General features: G+C 39.8%; 1 protein-coding gene across 3 annotated transcripts in view; it reads right to left on the bottom strand.

Moving 5' to 3' along the window:
• The window catches only part of TRPC4AP (transient receptor potential cation channel subfamily C member 4 associated protein), a 69,259-nt gene extending 50,775 nt beyond the window's left edge, over window positions 1-18,484 (bottom strand). The window contains exons 1-3 of one of the 3 annotated variants that reach the window (XM_027558721.1): window positions 18,278-18,484; window positions 3,898-4,026; window positions 1,143-1,259 (exon numbers count right to left, since the gene is read on the bottom strand). In XM_027558721.1, the coding sequence (XP_027414522.1) occupies window positions 1,143-1,259; window positions 3,898-4,026; window positions 18,278-18,445 (414 nt within the window). In that variant the 5' untranslated portion in view covers window positions 18,446-18,484. Of the gene's footprint in view, window positions 1-1,142; window positions 1,260-3,897; window positions 4,027-17,915; window positions 17,943-18,277 lie in introns of those variants that run through there. The other 2 variants (XM_027558722.1, XM_027558723.1) reach the window with 2 other exon arrangements.
• Window positions 18,485-19,590: the final 1,106 nt, after the last annotated feature.

The following is a 19,590-nucleotide window of genomic DNA, read 5'->3' as shown; positions in this document are numbered from 1 at the left end:
TGCCTATGATGGGGCTGGTGGTTGGAGGAGTGGGAGAGTGATAGCTTAAACATATGGAGTTTCTTCTCTGGGTGATAAAAATGTTCTAGAGTGACTATGGTGGTGGTCTCACATATCTACAAATACACTAAAAACTACTGAATTATACACATTAAATGGGTGAATTATATGATGTGAACTGTATCTCAATAAAACTTTAAAAAACTATGAAGAAATATCATTTTTCTCATATCTGCTTAGCAAATATTTAAAATACTTAAAACATATTGCTTAGTGAAGGAGGCTACTCTGTGTTGGTAACAGTCTATTTCATGGTTTGGGTGGCAAAGGTGAATGTATCTTCTCATAGTTACTGACATACCTCACTGTATGCAAGTTACACCTCAAGAACAAAGTCCATAAAAATACACATACACACACTGTGTTGGCGATGGAGTGGATAAAAAGACACTCTTCTTCTTTGTTACTGGGGATGTAAGTTGATAAAAGCCTTTTAGGTACATAAATTGGTAAGTTTATAAACAATAAAAGACATATGCTTTGATCCTAAAAGTATACAGTACTCACATGTACAAAAACTTTCACTGCAACCTTGTTTGTTATAGGAAAGGTGTTGAGAAAGCTAAATGTCCATCAACTAAGGCCTAAGTAAATAATGGTATAATCATACCAGGGAATACTATATAGCTGTTAATAATAATGAGGCAGATTTACACATATTAAAATGAATCTACCTCCAAGTTATAGAATCACATGAAAAAAAGCAAGCAAGGTACCTGTATATATGATATGCTACTTCTATGTGGGGAGAATATAAACCTAAGGGGGGGCAGTCAGGGTAACTATTTACATACACACATATATATATTACATCTCTGGAAGGACAAAGAAGAAACTAGTCATCACAGCTGAACTAGGAAACATTAACTTTGTGCCTTAAAAAAGTTGATATTATTATCAATTCACACAAAATCAACTCTTTCAATGTAAAAGCTATGGTACTTCAACACAGGTGAATACCATGGAGCTTCTAAAGAGAAAATTCTGAAATGCTTGCTATAAATTCTAAAACGCTTCCTAATTCCCATTTCAAAAGTTCCCAAGCCATTAAATAGCAGTAGTAATAATAAACAATGACTTACATCAACACCTCCAAACAAGTCAAAAATATAAGTATTTGGATAAGTGGTTTCTTGGGTAAGTTTCCTCTCTTCAGTAACAAACGCCATAGCCTCCATGGAGAGAAGAGGAGAAATTTCCTAGTGAAAAAGGAACCAAGAGACACTGAGTGCTACTATCCAACACAAACCAGACACCAAAAGAACAGTTTGCATTTTAGTCACAACTTGAATTCCCATGAAGCCAAAGACAGCCTCCACAATGAACAATAAAAAAAAAAGCCAACTTACAGAAAAGCTGATGTGATAAAAGTTGTTGTAATCGTAGTAGAAGCTAACTTATTAAATGCTTATTATGTACCAGGCATGGTTCTTCATAAGTTACCTCTTTTAAAAAATCCTCACAACTCTATGACGTAACAGTAATGTATTGGCCCAATTTTACAGATAAGGAAACTAAGACACAAAGAAGTTGTCAATGTCAAACAGGGTATGTGACAGAGTCAGGACTTAAACCTAGGATGTCTGGCTCCTGAGTCTGTGCTTACAAAAGAAAGCATAACTACTGTGGGTCAAACAGGAGGAAGAGTAGGAGGAATACAGGGTCCTACTCATTGTGCTCTCTTCTCAGGAACCGCAAGGGAAGACGGAACCCACTGGACTAGAGCAGTAGTTCTCATACAGTGGTGAGCATCCAGTCACCTGAAGGACATGTTAAAACCCAGACTGCTGGGTCCCATCTGCAGTTTCTGATTTAACAGGTCTGGGCTGGGGCCTGAGAATGTGCATTTATCGTTAAGTACCCAAGTGATGTTGATGTTGGTCGAAGTACCACTCATCAAGAAAAAGCAGAACTCTCTCTTACAGATAACCTATTACATGACAAGCACCGGATTTCTATACTTAAGTCCATTTCATCCTTAAAATAATTCAATGAAGTGAGTATAGTTTGACTCATTTTACAGGTTAAAAAACAAAAAGCACAAAGTTGTACAAGGTCACATAATTAGTGGGAGAACTACTTCCTCTGGGTTTCATTTCTCTCATTTATAAAACTAGACTATAATTCTGCTGGCAACACAGTACAGTGGAAGCTGGTTTCAGGAGCAGGACAAATCTGGGCTCATCATGATAACCACGTGAACGTGGGTGGATTATGCTGAGTCTGTTTTCTCAACTGAGAAAGGAAATGCAGAAGACACCTGGATTTTCCTGCTCAGTATCTCCTTTTCTCTTCTTCAGGTAACAGCCCTACTTCTGTGGAAGAATACGAGGCCACACACAGATGTCAAGATAAGAAATAGACTGCCTAACTCTATTTGGCCCCTGAATTCACATCTGTGCTTTCTGAAGATGTGAGACAATAAAAAATCTTTTTCGCTAATCTGAGTGGGTTACTGTTACATGCAATCAAAGTATTTTGGACTAATCCACTAATACCACCCATCTCACAGAGTTATCATAAAAATTAAATATGCCTGGTACATAGTAAATTTCAAGTATTTGTTGAATGCATAAAGAAATGATGATTACATAGCAAGCACTCACAAATATGAATTTCCCTCTTTCATCTACCTCATATCTCAGAGATTTTGCAGGAATCAAGTGAAATAATGTATAATTCTTCACAAAATGTTTTCAAGCAAGCATAAGACACTGTAATTATTTCTATCCTAAATCAAACTGTGAGAAGATTAAGAACACAAACATCTTTTTATAAACTTTTACTTGGGAATGATTTTCAATTTACAAAAAAAGTTGTGTAGACAAAACATCTCTTCTGAAAGGTAAAGATTAAACTTATCTGGCCCTATTAATATTTAAAAATGATTTATGTGAAATAATAAACAGAACTTCACATATGAAAAACATATTTTATTATGATCAAATATAACTTGAATAGATTTTAGCTACATTAGAGCCAGTAATCTAAATTCAAAGTTGGACCTGCTTTCCCAATATGAAGTTTGACCTACTAAATCAGAAATTCTACTGGCAGGGCCCACCATTAACAAGGCTTCCAGGTGACTCTGTAACACACTCCAGATTGAGAACAACTGCCCTGGATGTCTCTGCACTCTTTCCAAGTCCCTTCACCTTCAGATGCCTGTCATACTTATCAACAACCACAAGGCCACTTCCTTGAAGTCTCACCCAAATGGGACCTTTTAAATCCCATTGAAAAAGAATGTATCCCAATCCCAGGGCAAGGCCTCCTTAATTAGGCAAGTACTAGGACAAAACACGGAGAAGGCGATGGCACCCCACTCCAGTACTGTTGCCTGGAAAATCCCATGGACGGAGGAGCCTGGAAGGCTGCAGTCCATGGGGTCACTGAGGGTCAGACACGACTGAGCGACTTCACTTTCATTTTTCACTTTCATGCATTGGAGAAGGAAATGGCAACCCACTCCAGTGTTCTTGCCTGGAGAATCCCAGGCTCCCCCGTGCTGCCCATAGGTGGGCTGCCATCTATGGGGTCGCACAGAGTCGGACATGACTGAAGTGACTTAGCAGTAGCAGCAGCAGGACAAAACAAGTGTGAATAAAACCCAGAAGTATATACACCGGGAACTTTATGGTGATTATCTCTGTGTGGTGGGATTATAGGTGATTTTTATTTTCTTCTTTGCACTTTTTCTGAACTTCCCAAATTTTCTACAGCTTACTCAATAAATACAGGCTATTTTAAAAAGCAGACTGAAAAAGAGGAATAACCCAGATGTCTGGTATCACCTGGAGGCCTGAATGCAGCCCCTCCAGTGCCCCTAACAGTTACCTTGAGGATGTTTTGGCATTCAACGAAGTCACTGTGGAGGTGGCTGGTCGCATACAGCTTAAGGAGCAGCTGCGGAATTCCACTCCATTTGGACTGTTTGTCCCTTTCCGTCAAAAAAGTTTCAGTGAACTGTAAGTCCAAAGGAAAAAAAAAAAAGAGGAAACTATTACTGGTGAGGAAAGAAGTACTAGAACATACAGCAAAAGAGAGCAGCTGGCTCCCAAATCCACCCAGGACAAGTCAGTCAAAGGTCTTTCTAGAAACCTTCCAAAGTTTCCCCACAGCCTGTAAGGTCAAAGTCCAGCTCCTGGTTTATGATACACCCCCTTCCTACTCTATCACCTACTTTCCTCTCTTAACTTCTTCTTTGCCCAATGCACACTCTAGGCTCCAAATGTATGTGTTCTCTCTCTATGCTTTGCATATGTGCTTCCCCCGTACACAGCTCTGTATAGGTATGCCACCTGTATGGGGAGAAAATAAACCTAAGGTGGGAGCAAGAGGCGTAATTATTTACACACACACACATATACAGGTTTGAACTGCATGGGTCCACTTACATGAGAAATTTTCTTCAGTAGTAAATACTACAGTACTACACAATCCATGGCTGGCTGATTCCACAGGTGCAGGGAAACTGTGGGTATGGAGGGCTGACTCTTAAGTTATACAAGAATTGTGACTGAACGGTCAGCGCCCCTACGCCTCTGTGCTGTTCAAGGGTGGACTCTATGCCACAGAACATTTCTGGGCATCCTGGAAAGCTCCTCCTCCTCCCTGTCTCTTCTACCTGGAAAGCTCCTCCTCCTCCCTGTCTCTTCTACCTAGAAAGTTCCTTCTCCTTCAAAATGCAAGCCAAAAACCCAGAAACTTTCCTTGATAGGACTTCCTCTCTCTCCTTTCTGAGAGGGTCTGGGACCTTATCTAACATTTATCATACAGTATCATAGTTACTGGCTCATTTGTCCTAACCGCCGCTGCTACAGAGCAGGTGCCAGGCTGTGTTTACCGCGCACGCCTTCTTTCTCCCCAAGGACGCCAGGCACGGAGCAGGGGCTCAGTAAGTGTCTGAAGGCATGAGCAATAGCCTAGTCTAATGACAGGTTCATTAATCATGGCAGTGTCTATTTTGGGGATATGGCATTATGGGTGCCAGAAGTGAATTATTTTCATGTAGACTTATCCCTCAATTAGATCAAAAGCTCACTGCAGCTTACAAAGGACACGCAGGTCTTCAGTAACAGCTTGGCCTATCCTGATGCACATCAGTACTCTGATCTTGGACAAGTCCCATTACTCTTCCTGAGCTTGTTTTCTTAAATTGTAAAAATAAAATAATTCAAGGGTCATGAAAGATAATGAAATGTTTCTGAATATTTGTATTAGGGTGCACCGTAGGAAATTACCATTTCTGTAGGTCTAAATGATTATCAGAAATGTTATATTCTTCAAGCAAACTCAAATTAAGGCAAACCCCAAAACAATGGAAAAAAACCAAAACACCTTTCCCTTCCTTGAAAGGAAAAAGAAAATAACAATGGCTTCATGGGTCTTGGCAAAAGCAGTGCTTACAAGTTTATAGCTATAAACATTTATATTAAAAAGGAGAGCAATCTCAGATTATCTTATCTTCCATCATGAGAAACTAGGGGGAAAACGGAGTAAACCCAACCCAAAGCAAGCATGAGGAAATTAAAAATATCCTTGCAAAAATAAGTGATATAGAGAAAAGAAAAATAACAGGAAAAAAATCAACAAAATCAAATTTGGTTCTTCGAAAAGACCAACAATATTAAAAATAGTTACACTGACTAACTTACATTGACTCAAATTACTATATATTCAGGAATGAAAGAGGAAACAACTACCAATTTTAAGGAGATAAAAAGGTTTACATGGAAATACTAGGAGCAACTATATGCCAACAAACTACATAAATTAGATGAAATGTACAAATTCTCAGAAGGACACAAATAACAGAAACTAACTTAAGAAGAAACAGAAAATCTGATATACCTAAAACAATTAAAGAGATCAAATTAGTGATTTAGTACAAAAGGAAGAAAAGGAGGGAGGGATGGAGGAAGGAAACGACCCATAAAAGCCCAAGTCTAGATGCTTCACTAGTAAATTCTATTGAACATTTAAAGAGAAATGGGCAAATACTTCACAAATTCTTCCATAAAACAGAAGAAGGAACACTTCCCAACTCATTCTATGAGGCTAGTATTACCCTGATACCAAAACCAAAGATATTAAAAGAATACCTAGAAATAAACTTAATCAAGGAGGTGAAAGACCTATACTCTGAAAACTATAAAACAATGATGAAGCAAATTAAGGATGATACATAGAAATGGAAAGATATCCTGTGTCCTTGGATTAGAAGACTAGTTAAAACGTCATACACTCAAAGCAATCTACAGATTTAATGCAATCCCTATCAAAATATCCATGGCATTTTTCACAGAACTAGAACAAATTCCTAAAATGTATATGGAACCACAAAAGATCCAGAACTGCCACAACCATCCTGGAAAAAAAAAAAAGAACAAAGCTGATGGTATCACGCTCCCTGATTCAGACTATACTACAAAACTACAGGAACCAAAACTGCACAGTACTGGCACATGGATGCAGACACACAGATCAATGGAACGCAATAGAAAGCCCAGAAATAAACCCACCACTTACGGTCAATTAATTTATACCAAAACCAACAAGAATATACAACAGTGAAAAGACAGCCTCTTTAATAAGCAGTGTTGGGAAAACTGTATAGCTATATGTAAAACAATGGCATGTGTAACACAACACTGCAAATCAACTATACTTCAGTAAAATAAATTTAAAAAAAAAGAAATTTGAACATTTTTTCACAAAATATAAAAAATAAACTCAAAATAGATTGAAGACCTAAATGTAAGACAAGAAACCATAGAACTCTTAGAAGAGAACAGAGGCAGAACTCTGACATAAATCATTGCAGTATGTTTTCTGTGTCTCCTCAGGCAAAAGAATCAAAAACAAATAAATGGAGCCTGATTAAACGTAAAAGCCTTTGCACAGCAAAGGAAGCAATCAACAAAATGAAAAGGCAGAACCCACTGAATGATAGAAAATATTTGCAAATGATATAATAAGGGATTAATACCTAAAACATATAAACAGCTCACACAACTCAAAGCAAAACTACAAAAACTAATTAGCACAAATTAGCATAACATTACAAATTAACTATACTTCAACAGAAAAAAAAAATATATAAACAACCCAATTTAAAAATAGGCATAAGACCTAAATGGACATTTTTTCAAAGGAGACCCACATACACACTTAGAGCTAATCAATGAGTTTGGCAAGGTTTCAGGATACAAAATCAGTATACAAAAAACCTGAATTTCTATGCATCTGCAATGAACAATCCAAAAGTTAAAATAAGAAAGCAATCCCATTTGTAACAGCATCAAAAAGAATACTTATGAATAAATTTAACAAAATATAAGATCTGTACAATGAAACACAAAACATCATTGAAAAAAATTAAAGAAGTAAAGAATGCCTAAATAAATGGAAAGCCATTCATGCTCAGAGATTGGAAGACTTAATATTTCTAATATGGCAATATTCTCCACATTGATGAGATGGTTGGATGGCATCACTGACTCAATGGACATGAGTCTGAGTAAACTCCAGGAGTTGGTGACAGACAGGGAGGCCTGTTGTGCTGCAGTCCATGAGGTCCCAAAGAGTCGGCCACAACTGAGTGACTGAACTGAACTGATCAAAATTCCAGACGGCTTCACTGCAGAAACTGACACTACATTTATGCAGATGACACCACCCTTATGGCAGAAAGTGAAGAGGAACTAAAAAGCCTCTTGATGAAAGTGAAGGAGGAGAGTGAAAAAGTTGGCTTAAAGCTCAACATTCAGAAAACTAAGATCATGGCATCTGGTCCCATCACTTCATAAAAAGTGATATAAAAATAGATGGGGAAACAGTGGAAACAGTGTCAGACTTTATTTTTCTGGGCTCCAGAATCACTGCAGATGGTGACTGCAGCCATGAAATTAAAAGACGCTTACTGCTTGGAAGGAAAGTTATGACCAACCTAGATAGCATATTCAAAAGCAGAGACGTTACTTTGCCAACAAAGGTTCGTCTAGTCAAGGCTATGGTTTTTCCAGTGGTTATGTATGGATATGACAGTTGGACTGTGAAGAAGGCTGAGCGCCGAGAATTGATGCTTTGAAACTGTGGTGTTGGAGAAGACTCTTGAGAGTCCCTTGGACTGCAAGGAGATCCAACCAGTCCATTCTGAAGGAGATCAGCCCTGGGTGTTCTTTGGAAGGAATGATGCTAAAGCTGAAACTCCAGTACTTTGGCCATCTCATGCGAAGAGTTCACTGATTGGAAAAGACTCATGCTGGGAGGGCTTGGGGCAGGAGGAGAAGGGGACAACAGAGGATGAGATGGCTGGATGGCATCAACTGACTCAGTGGACATGAGTCTGAGTGAACCCCGGGAGTTGGTGGTGGACAGGGAGGCCTGGCATGCTGCGATTCAAGGGTTCGCAAAGAGTTGGACATGACTGAGCGACTGAACTGAACTGAAGTGATACATTCTTTGCAAGTACACAGAGCATTTACAAAATGCGCAGCTGCCGGGCCATGGAGCAAATTTCAATACGTATCTAAATGAATCAAAACACAAACTATGTTCTCTGACTGCAGTGCAATCAGCCTAAAATCTGTAACAGAAAGATAATTATAAAACCCTGATGTTCATAAATTAAAAAGTATACCTCCTAAAGATGCATAGGTCAAAGAAGAAATCTAAGGAAAAATTTGAAAATATTCCGAAATAAATGACAATGAAAATACTACAGATCAAAATTTGTGGGGTCCAACTAAAGCTATGACTAGTGGCCAGGATAAACTTGATACCAAAACCTGGTGAAAGGAAAATTATAGGCCATTCTCATTCATAAACACAGAAAGAAAAAAATCCTAATAAGAAAATTAGAAATCAAATTTAGCAATCTATAAAAATGATGAAGTTTTGAATCAGAAATTCAGATTTGGTTTAATATTTGAAAAGTTTACTCAGTGTAATTCATCATATTAATAACACAAAGGAAAACAATTATATTAACATCTCAATGCAGAAAAAGCATTTTGATAGAATTCAACACAAAAACTCAGAAAAGAAGTGAATAAGAGTATCTACGGAAAATATTCAACATCATACTTAATGGTTAAATGTTTAAGGCTCTCCCTCTTAGGTCAGTGACATGCCACTTCAATTCACTGTAAAGGAGCATCCCAAACAGCAGTTAGGTAAGAAAAAAAAGATGCAAGATAGGAAGGGATAAAATAAAAGCTTCGTTTGCAGATATACTTGCAGATGACTGTACACACACACAATCCAAAATAATCTAAAGTATTAAAATACAGGAGCAATATAAACACTGCAGCAATACAAAAACCAATCTTGCTTTTATGTTACAGCTACAGTTAGAAAACATGATTTTTAAAATGCTATTTACGATACCATCAAATCGTATCAAACACCAAGGAATGAATCTAACAAAGACCACTACATAGAAAACTATAAAATATCATCAAGAGAGATTAGGAAGATTAAGTCAGAGAAAAAGAGATGTAAGGGAAGGAGAGAATGAGTGTGCAGTATTGAATAGACTGAAAGCAAACCCAATCAAAATTCTGTTGTAAAAATGTACACACTCATTCAAAAATGTATATGGAAATGGCAAAGGACCAAGAAGAGCCAAGGAATGCTTGAAGAAAACTAGGAGAAGCTACTCTTCTGATTCAATATTCTATAACCAAAATCAACACATAAAATTACAGAAAATAAGAATTGGTAATAGCATAAGGGCAAACGGACAAATTAGAGGAACAGAACAGACATGAAACAGACGTGAAAACAAATACTACACAGCACTGGAGGGACAAAAAAAGACTTTTCAATAAGCAACTGGTCAACTCGATATCTCTATGGAAAAGCTCACACCACACCCAAAAATAAATTCCAAGCGGAACATATGTTTCAATGGCAAAGGCAAAACAGTAAAGCTTCTAGAAGATAAGCAGAGTATCTTCATGACCTTAGAGTAGGTAAAGATTTATTAAACAGAATACAAAAAGCACTAACCATAAGGGAAAATAGTGGTATTAAAATTAAGCACTTCTGTTTACCAAAAGATCTTTTGAGAGACTAACAAGGCAAGCCACCAAATAAGAGAAGATATCTGCCAAATATAACTACAAAGGGCTCATATCCAGCAAATAAAAAGAACTTTGTTTTAAATGAAAAACCCCACCAGAAAAATATGTAAAAGATTTAGACAGGTAATCCACAAGACAGAAAGTCCAAATGGCCAATAAACTCCTGAAAAGATGCTTAACTTCACTAGTCATGCTGCTGCTGCTGCTAAGTCGCTTCAGTCGTGTCCGCCTCTGTGCGACCCCATAGACGGCCTCCCAGCAGGCTCCCCCGTCCCTGGGATTCTCCAGGCAAGAACACTGGAGTGGGTTGCCATTTCCTTCTCCAATGCATGAAAGTGAAAAGTGAAAGTGAAGTCGCTCAGTCGTGTCCAACTCTTCGCAACCACATGGACTGCAGCCTACCAGGCTCCCCCGTCCCTGGGATTTTCCAGGCAAGAGTGCTGGAGCGGGGTGCCATTGCCTTCTCCGTCACTAGTCATGAGGGAAACACAAACTAAAATCATGAGACGCCACTTCTCACACACTAGAATGACTAAAAAGACTGGCAACACCACAGGTTAGTCAGAACATGGAACAGGAGCTCACATACACTGCTGGTGGGACTGTAAATTAGTACAACCATTTGGGAAACTGTTTAGCTGATGATGCTAAACCTATGTATATCCTATAACCTAGGAATTCTACGTTTAAGTATACACCCCAAAGAAATTGCACAGATATGCTTCAAGAGACAAGTACAAGAATGTTCACATAAGCATTATTCAAAACCGCCAAAAACTGGAAAGATCCCAAATACTCATCAAAATTACAATGAATTAACTGTGGTTTAATACTATATAGCAATGAAAATGAATGAACTACATCTTTACCTGTCATCAGGGATGAATCTCACAATGTGGACTGAAAGAAGGCAGAAGGCAGACTTAGTACATACTGTTTGATTCTATGTATGTAGGTATGTATGCATATGCGGGCTCAGGCGTGTCCAACTCTTTATGACCCCATGGACTATAGCCTACCAGGCTCTCCTGTCCATGGGATTTTCCAGGCAAGAATACTGGAGTGGGTTGCCATTTCCTCCACCAGGGAATGTTCCCAACCCAGGGATTGAACCTGAGTCTCCTGGACAGGCAGGCAGAGTCTCTACCACTGTGCCACCTGGGAAGCCCTGATGCTATTTGTATAAAGTATAAAAACTAGTATGACTAAATGCAAAGTTAGAAGTTAGACTAGCAATTTCATTTGAGGGGAAGAAGAGTAGATAGAGAGGTTAGTACGGAGTACAGAGGTGATGCAGTATTTGCTACATAGTAGGTAATTTTGAGCTGTTCATTTATCTTTGTGCATTTCAACACAGAAAGTTTTGTAAATGCCTGAAATACAATAGTCTTATGTAGTGACTATGGAAGGATCTCGACAATACATTTGTAAGTGAAAAAAGCTAGAAGCACATAGCACGTATAGTGTGTATACAGACTACACAACAGTATGTATAGGACAGTATCACTTGTGTAAGGAAGACTACAGAGACACATTTGCTTTCCTAAGCTTAGACAGAGGGATCCACAAGAAATCAATAACCAGAGTTGCATCTGGGAGTAGAACTGGAGGGAGACAGGAGAGGTGGCAGCAGGCCATCTGTAAGGCAGACTCACTTTCTCCCTTTTGTACATGAGTATATGTTACTCAAAACAAATGTTATCTCCGGCAGAGAGGGACTGACATGAAAGGGGAATTAAATATATTAATAACTTCTCAAATTTGGCCATGGGTACATGTTTACTGTGGCAATACACTGGTATTACTTATTACAGCTTTTTAAAGGTCAAATATTTAACAATAAACTTAAAGAAAAAAAGCCAACTCTATGCACAATGGCATACTGTGGACGTTCAATAAATGTTACGTTCCCCGCCCTAATCCCAAATATCTAAACTTGTCTCCCACCGATCTCCCACAGGAGCACTTCACTTTCTCTTCTGTCTTCTAATGGCCAGTTATGAGGACTTTCTCAATGGTGTTCCTGAGAAATATCTATGCTACTGTTAAAAGTCTACTCATTCTTCAGAACCAACTCACGTCTCACTTATTCTATGAAGTTCTCCAAAGCAATCATAGCCCAAACTTCAAAAGAGAGAAAATGTCTTTTAAAAATAGGAAGATCCTAAGAGAACACTTAGTGCAATCATTTGCAGAGGGGTTAGTCAGGTGATAGACATGATTTCATCTTAGTTGTTACATATTTTAATGTACATCTACCAAAGTGTACCCATAATGTATAAGAAGACTTTCATCAATGCATATTATAGCTAAAATTACAGAAGACCAGAAAAAGAGACGACCCTAAAAGCTCTTAGGAGGTAAGGAGTGGGAATATAGGTCATGTACAAAGGATGGGGCATGAGAACAGAACCTTTCGACAGTTACACCAAGTGCTTAAAGACAATGGAATAATATGCCATTAAAACTCTAACGGAAAATAACTTCTAACTTAGAATTATATACCCAGCTAAACTAAACACTCAAGTATAAGGAAAAAAAGACATTTTCAGACATACAAACTTAAAAGAAAGTTACCTCCCATGTATGCTTTCTTAGGTGGCTACTAGAGAATGTACTCCAAGAGAAAGGAACACAGGATTCAGAAAACAGAGATCCAAAACATGAGAAAAAGAAACAAAATGTCCTGAATTTGGTGAAGGGAAACCCCCAAAATTCAGCAATACAGCTATTCTAGCAAGTAACTAGTCCAAGCTGAGGTGGGCCAGAGGGTTCCAAGAAGAATTTCTTTTTAAAAGAAAAAAGTAGGAGTTTTAGAATTTGGTAATAAATTGTAACAAAAAGTAAAGCAAATTTTATAAGGATGATTATAGTGAAAGAAGCCAGACTCAAAAGGCTACATATGGAATGATTCCATTTCTGTGACAGTCAGTAAAACAGCATAACAGGACAGACAACAGATGCGCAGCTGCCAAGGGATGGTGGTGGGAAGGGTAGACTACTACAGGGGGACTTCCTGAATCTTAACTACAGTGGTGGTCACACAACTGTGTGTGTTTGTCAAAACTTACAGAACTATACACTGAAAGGGTGAATTCTACTATACCCAGGTTTCAATTTAAAAAGTAGGCAAAGAAAGGGCAGCTTTTAACTAAGAAAAACGCATTATACAGAATATAACTGTTGCATACTATATGGCTCTGCCGTAAACAATTATATCTTATCACTATCATCATAATGAAAATACCAATGGCCAAAACTGACATAACCACATTAGGAGAATCATGGAGACCAAATGTATGGCACAGGGTGCTGTGAATTAAACCCTCATCCTCTACAAGAGGAAGAGAAAAGATAACCTTTAAAACTGTATAGTCAAGTATTAGCCTTATGTCATTTAGAATATTGGCTTTCCTGTTTTGTGGACTCTTCGCCTGCAAAAGAAAACAGCCACAGTGTGGACAGTGACTGCCCGGGGAGAGTGGGACTTGGGGTGAAAAGTGGGGGCACTGCTGTTATTTTTTGCAAGGTTCATGATACCCAGAGATTCTCCAAATCATAATCGAAATAGTCAGCTTCACACGGAATTTCTTTTACTACTACCAGTTTGTCTTACAAGGCACTTACTCTCATTTAAAAATAATCATCTGGGTTTTGTTTTCCTTGTGAGCATCTGAGTAGTATGATGAAAAGAGCCACTATCCAGGCATCTTCAAAGCTGAATTTTTGGCAGGTGTTGTATGGGTTTTTTCTCTTGGAGTACTTGTGGTTTGACAGTTTATAGGAGTGATAATCTCTTACATCATGCTGCCTAAGCTGTCAACCTATTTAGTAAATGTGACACTTCCAGACATTTACAGTTTTTGTTGACTTATTTCTGTCTTTAGTGCTTTTCTTTTTAAATAATTAAATGATGAATTCCATAAACATAAAATGTATGTTTTATTCGTTTAGTTCTAAGTGTAAGATATCAAATGCCTCGAAATAAATTAAGTGCAAGTAAATAGCCTTCTTAAAGATTAATGAAGATCAAATACCTTTAATTAATGAAGATAAAAGACATTGTTAGATTCTGCTAATATTAACCAATGAATGCTTGCATCCACTTTAATGGGATCTGTTATGTTTTAATATAATTTAAAGGGGATTTTATGGTTTGTGAATATAAAAACCTGTTTAAATATTATCCATATTTTTAAAAGAATTTATCCTACTGGGGGGTTTTCAATATCAAATTATCCTTGACAGGCAAAGAGGACAGTATTTGATTTGAACCTCTAGGTTTCAAATGTTAATGCTTAGAACAAGGCTGAAAGAGACAGTACCAATTGAAAATTAAAAAAAAAAAAGAGGGGTCAATCTAAAAAGATACATATGAAGTAAATAACACCCAGGTAGAAGTTAGATATACCAATAATCACAAAGGAAGTGATGACTGGAATTTGGGAAACAGAACAGGATGCCATAAGCCAGCCTATCATTAGATTTCCAAACTGAAGTGGTATCTTTAGGTGTGGTGGGTCATGACCTGTTGAGTTGCCTTGCCTAGTCTATCACTTTGCCGCAATTCCCACTGACCATGCAGGGTCCTGTGCACCCCAGGGAAGGAAACTGCATTTGATACCAACTGCCACTGGAGGGTTTTAGGCAAAGGATTATAAGATCTGATTTGTTTTAGGGATCAAATGTGCTGATAAATCTGGACAGGCTCTGTAAACACTAAAGCATCATACCAGCATATTTTATTACCTGACAAGAGGACAAACTGAAAGGGAGAGATGAAAATAAGGCACACTAAAATCCAACTAGGATAGGCCCATTTTAAATCATTCAGCCCGGAGTCTTCTCCCAGGCTCCTCCCAAGTTCCATTTGGGACTTGAGGAAGATCAGGTTTGGTGGGCTGTATTTGCCATATTAAGTTTTTGAGGTGCCCATTAGATGTCTGTGTGGAGATGCTGAGAAAGTATTTGGATATATCCAACTGGAGCTAAAGGGGGGAACCAGGATGGAAATACAGATTTAGGATCTATCAGAATATAGTTTTGCTAAAAACAATACTTGCTAATCTTTATAGCGTGACTACTATATTTTAGACACCATTTTAAGTGCTTTACATGTATAAATGCTCTTGGTCCTTACCACAGCCTTACCAAGCTAGAGCCCATGATTATCTCTATTTTATAAATGAAGAAACTGAGGCAAAAAGAGATTAAACTACTTGTTCAAAGACACACAGCAAGTATGTACCAGAGCTGGGATTCAAATCTAAGTAATCTGACTCCAGAACTCTTTAAAGCCATGGGACTGTGTGGGATATACAAAGAGACAGCCCCGAGAAAGACAAAGCCCTCAGATACAGTATTTCAAGTCAAACAATTTCCTGAGTCCTGAGGATCAAATGACCGGTGCTGTTTCAGGCTCTGCAGACACATAAAAAAATAAAACACAGTCTTTCAAGAGGCCCAGTCTCAGATCTATGAGCTGATAACAACTATTTACTGAGCATCTACTATATACCATACACTGGGCAAGCTTTTTAGATACATTATTCTACTTACTCCTCCCCCAATAGCACTAAGAAGATGTTACCATTGCCATTTTAGAAATAACGAAACTGAGGTTAAGAGAGGTTACATAATATAACCTAGCAGTAAATGACAGAACTAGGGTTCAATACAGGTCCATCTTACTTCAAAATCTGGTTTTTCCCAAGGAATTCCTGTTACATGCTACAACACAGATGAACCTTGAGGACACTGTGCTAAGTTAAATATGCCAGGCACAAAATTACAAACAATGCATGATTCCACTTATATGAGGTATTTAAAGTAATCAAATTCATGGAAACAGAAAGTAGAAGAACGGTGGTTACCAGGGGCTGTGAGAAGGGAAAAAGAGTAGTTTAATGGCTCAAGTTTCAGATATACAAGATGAAAAAATTCTGGAGATCTGCTTCACAACAATATGAATACTTACTGACTGCACACTTAAAAATGAATGAGTTGGTAAACTTTACATTCATTATGTGTTTAAAACGCAAAGAAGAAAATTTTAACCTGGTCTTTCCAAGTATTCCACAGGCCATAAGAGAATATACTCACTGTGTCATGGAAATACCTGTGAGGAACTCATTTGCTCTGCAACGTGGGGGAGGAAAAGGAGTGGAACAAGGAAGAGATCAAACAAAGTTACTAAGAAGCGACACATTTGAAAGATGAAGATTCCCACTTTATCTTCACTATAGTTTTGGGAAGGAACCGCAGTCTCAACCTCTGAAATAGCTCCCACACCTGTCTGTATGCAACTTGATTACCATACTAATGGTGGTAATTAATGTGGTAATCAATTATTACCACAGATTATAAATGGGGCTCAAGAACATTCCAGTACCTTCTATGCGATGAGTTTCTCCAGTCTCCTTCCATTCCAAGTCATCCAGCATTGGGTACAAATAAATGTAAAGAACTTAATTTTCTTTCATTCATTAAGTTAAAGAACTTTGGTGGCTCTCTATTGCTCTCAGAACACAGAAGATTATCAAGAAGAGCGCTTAGGAGCAAATTACCTAATCTTTCTGAGCCTGTTTGTTCATCGGTGTTAAGAGATGAGTCCTGACACTTGATTCAAAAGACTTGAGAATGAAACAACTTGCACAATGCTTGATCCAAAGTATGTACTCAATAAAGGTGAGTTAAGTTCCCTTTCTGCCCGTTCCTACCTACTCAGGTCAGTAAGAGTCTTTGGGTTAAAGGACAGAGCAAGTATTTCCAGGATCTTAAGGCAGATAGAGAAGAATGCAAAGGGAAAAAAGTTGCTCATCTATGGTTATCTTATGGCAAGGAAAATACTGCTCACCCAGAACTGCTTCTTCATCTGTAACCCTATACAAACACACATATACATATGTCCTTTTAACCATATAATATTAAAATGGCTCAAAACTAAGTTACTATGAAAAATCTCACTCTCATTCTCTCCCTCATCTACCCAATTCCCACTCCACCAATCACTTTATTAGTTTCCTGTACATACTTAAAAGTTTCTTTATGCAAAAGCTGTCCTTAAGTTAAGCTAATGTTTTACAGGGGTGTTTACAAGGTAAGTTCTGGGAACAAGGTGAGGGGGAAGGGGAGGAGCAAGCAACCTTGGTCTTATTCATCCTGATTTACTCTAAAACAGTGTCCTTCATTCATTAAAAAAAAAACAAAACCCAAAACTAATCATATAATAGGCACGTAGCGTAAGCTAGATAACAAGTACTGCATTAATATTAACTGATTACCCTTCAGCTTTTTACTATGCACCAGAAACGCATTTAACGCTTTACACAATTGTCTTTGATCCTCACAACACCTTAACAGGTTGGTTACTAATTATCATCTTCATTTTACAAATGAGGAAACTGAGGCACAGAAAGGTAAACTTGCCCAACCAAGAGACAGCAGGGTTCTGAATCCAGGCCTGACTCCGGAACCCTAGCTGTTAACCATGACGCTTTACACACGCAACACAGATACAGTCCCTGCACCCGTTGGAGCTCAGCCTAATGTAAGATACAGGCGAGAAAAAGAGTAGACAACAAAGAAATACGTAATTAGAGACTAAGAAAGTAATGTGAACGAAACGAATTCTGGGCTGTAACTGAATAACAATGGGGACCTACTTTAGAAGGGGGGGAGGGGTTATGTCAAGGAAAGGCCTCTCCGAGAGAATGACATTTATGATGACTGGGGAACAGTTTGGTGGCTGCAATGATGACCCACCGCCCAGTTCATCGAGGAGAAACTCGCGGCCCGTAGAGGCTAAAGCAAACTCGCCCAGGGTCCCCCAGACGTGCAGACGTGGCGCAAGGAAGGGAGGATCCAGGAGCTGGGCCCAGGACTCGTACACGCCATCAGTGCCCGATGCAGCCCAGCCCGGCTCGGCCCCTAACCCGGAGCCTCTAGCCTGCCGCTGCCCACTGCTCCGCCGCGGCTGACAGCGTTGGGACAGCCTACAGAGAGGCCCAGCGACCGGCCAAGAGGGGTCAGGCCCGTACTGCGGCGGCCTGGAAGGCCTCTTCCCCGGCCCCCCGCCAGCTCCCGCCCGGTCCACCCCGCCCCGCCCCTCCGGGCCGGCTTCATACCTGCACGGCCCGGGCCAGGCCCCGGCCGGTCAGCTGGCCCTGCCGCAGCTGCAGCAGAATGTTACCCGGCCGCGGCCGGCCGCCCCATCCGCCCCAGGCCGCCACCGTTGCCGCCGCCCGTCGCCCTCGGCCGGCCCCAGACCCAGCAGCCGCCGGCGCCGCCGCCATGTCTCCTCGTCCTACAAACAGGAAGCAAGCGGCCCCGGGGCCGCGGAGATTTCTACGGGGCGGCAGAGGGGTCGCCGCAGCGCCCCCAGTGGGCCGACGGCGGAGGCGCAGGCCGCGTGGCAGGGGCTGTGCGTGCCGCGGGGGCTGCCGGGAAATGTAGTCTTGTTCGCAAGCGGGCAGATGAGAGCGAGCGATGAGTGGTTTCTTGCGCCACTTGTCCTTCTGGCCCCTCGGTCCAGCATTTCACTGAGGTCCCTCGAGGTCGAAGACAAGTCCCTGCGTGCGCAGTCTCCCATTTCTTGCCAATTTGGGGAGGTTACAGTCAAATGACTAGGAAAAGATCTTGGGTTCCAGACCAGGACCAGGCCGCCTGTTCTGATTCCCACCTGCTTCTTTCTGCTGAGACTCGCCACGGACCTCCCTGAGCTTCATTTTCCCGAGTTCATTCAGTCAATAGTTCCTGGGAGCCTATTCAGCCAATACATAGTTCCTTGGAGCCAGCTCTGCGCCCAGCACCGAGCGGTCCCTGGAAAAGCAGTGGTGAGCAGAGAAGATAACTAGGTCCCTGTTTTGGAATGCGAGTTACAGGGGAAGACAGCACATCCCTATTCAGACGCACAGTAGGGTAAGTTGTGTAACTTGGTAGGTTGCTGTGAAGTTAAATGAAATAATGGAAGGGAAAATGGTTGGTAAATTGTGACATCATATTCACTGTCAGAGGAAACTTGACCTGATTTCTCCCCACCAGTATGTTCTTACTCTACTCTGAGCCCACATAATCATGCTTTTGGCAAACTTCTGTGGTAGAATCGTGGTGTCTCCTTGCCTTTTTTCATTCTGGGAAGGGGTCTTGTATTAATAACATAAATGAAAGAGGAATGGTGGGTGTAGTGCAATAAGGAATGGTGGAGGTTGTAACTCATAATTTACTGCCCAAACCAGAACATTGTTAAGAATGAAAAAGTGCTATTAATTACAACAGGACAGTAGGCATATAAAGAGGCTGTTTCTGGTAAACTGGGATTGTGGTCGTCGTCCTCATTCCCATCTGCAGGGAGTGAGCTCTACTCGCCTTCAGCAGGTTGTTGCTAAATCGTCTGGTTTTTTCCAGAAAGGCCAAAAGTCTGAATTTTTATGTGAAATTA

The sequence above is a fragment of the Bos indicus x Bos taurus genome, chromosome 13 (assembly GCF_003369695.1).
Source record: "Bos indicus x Bos taurus breed Angus x Brahman F1 hybrid chromosome 13, Bos_hybrid_MaternalHap_v2.0, whole genome shotgun sequence".
Taxonomy (NCBI): domain Eukaryota; kingdom Metazoa; phylum Chordata; class Mammalia; order Artiodactyla; family Bovidae; genus Bos; species Bos indicus x Bos taurus.
This window is presented reverse-complemented; position numbering and strand designations above follow the sequence as displayed.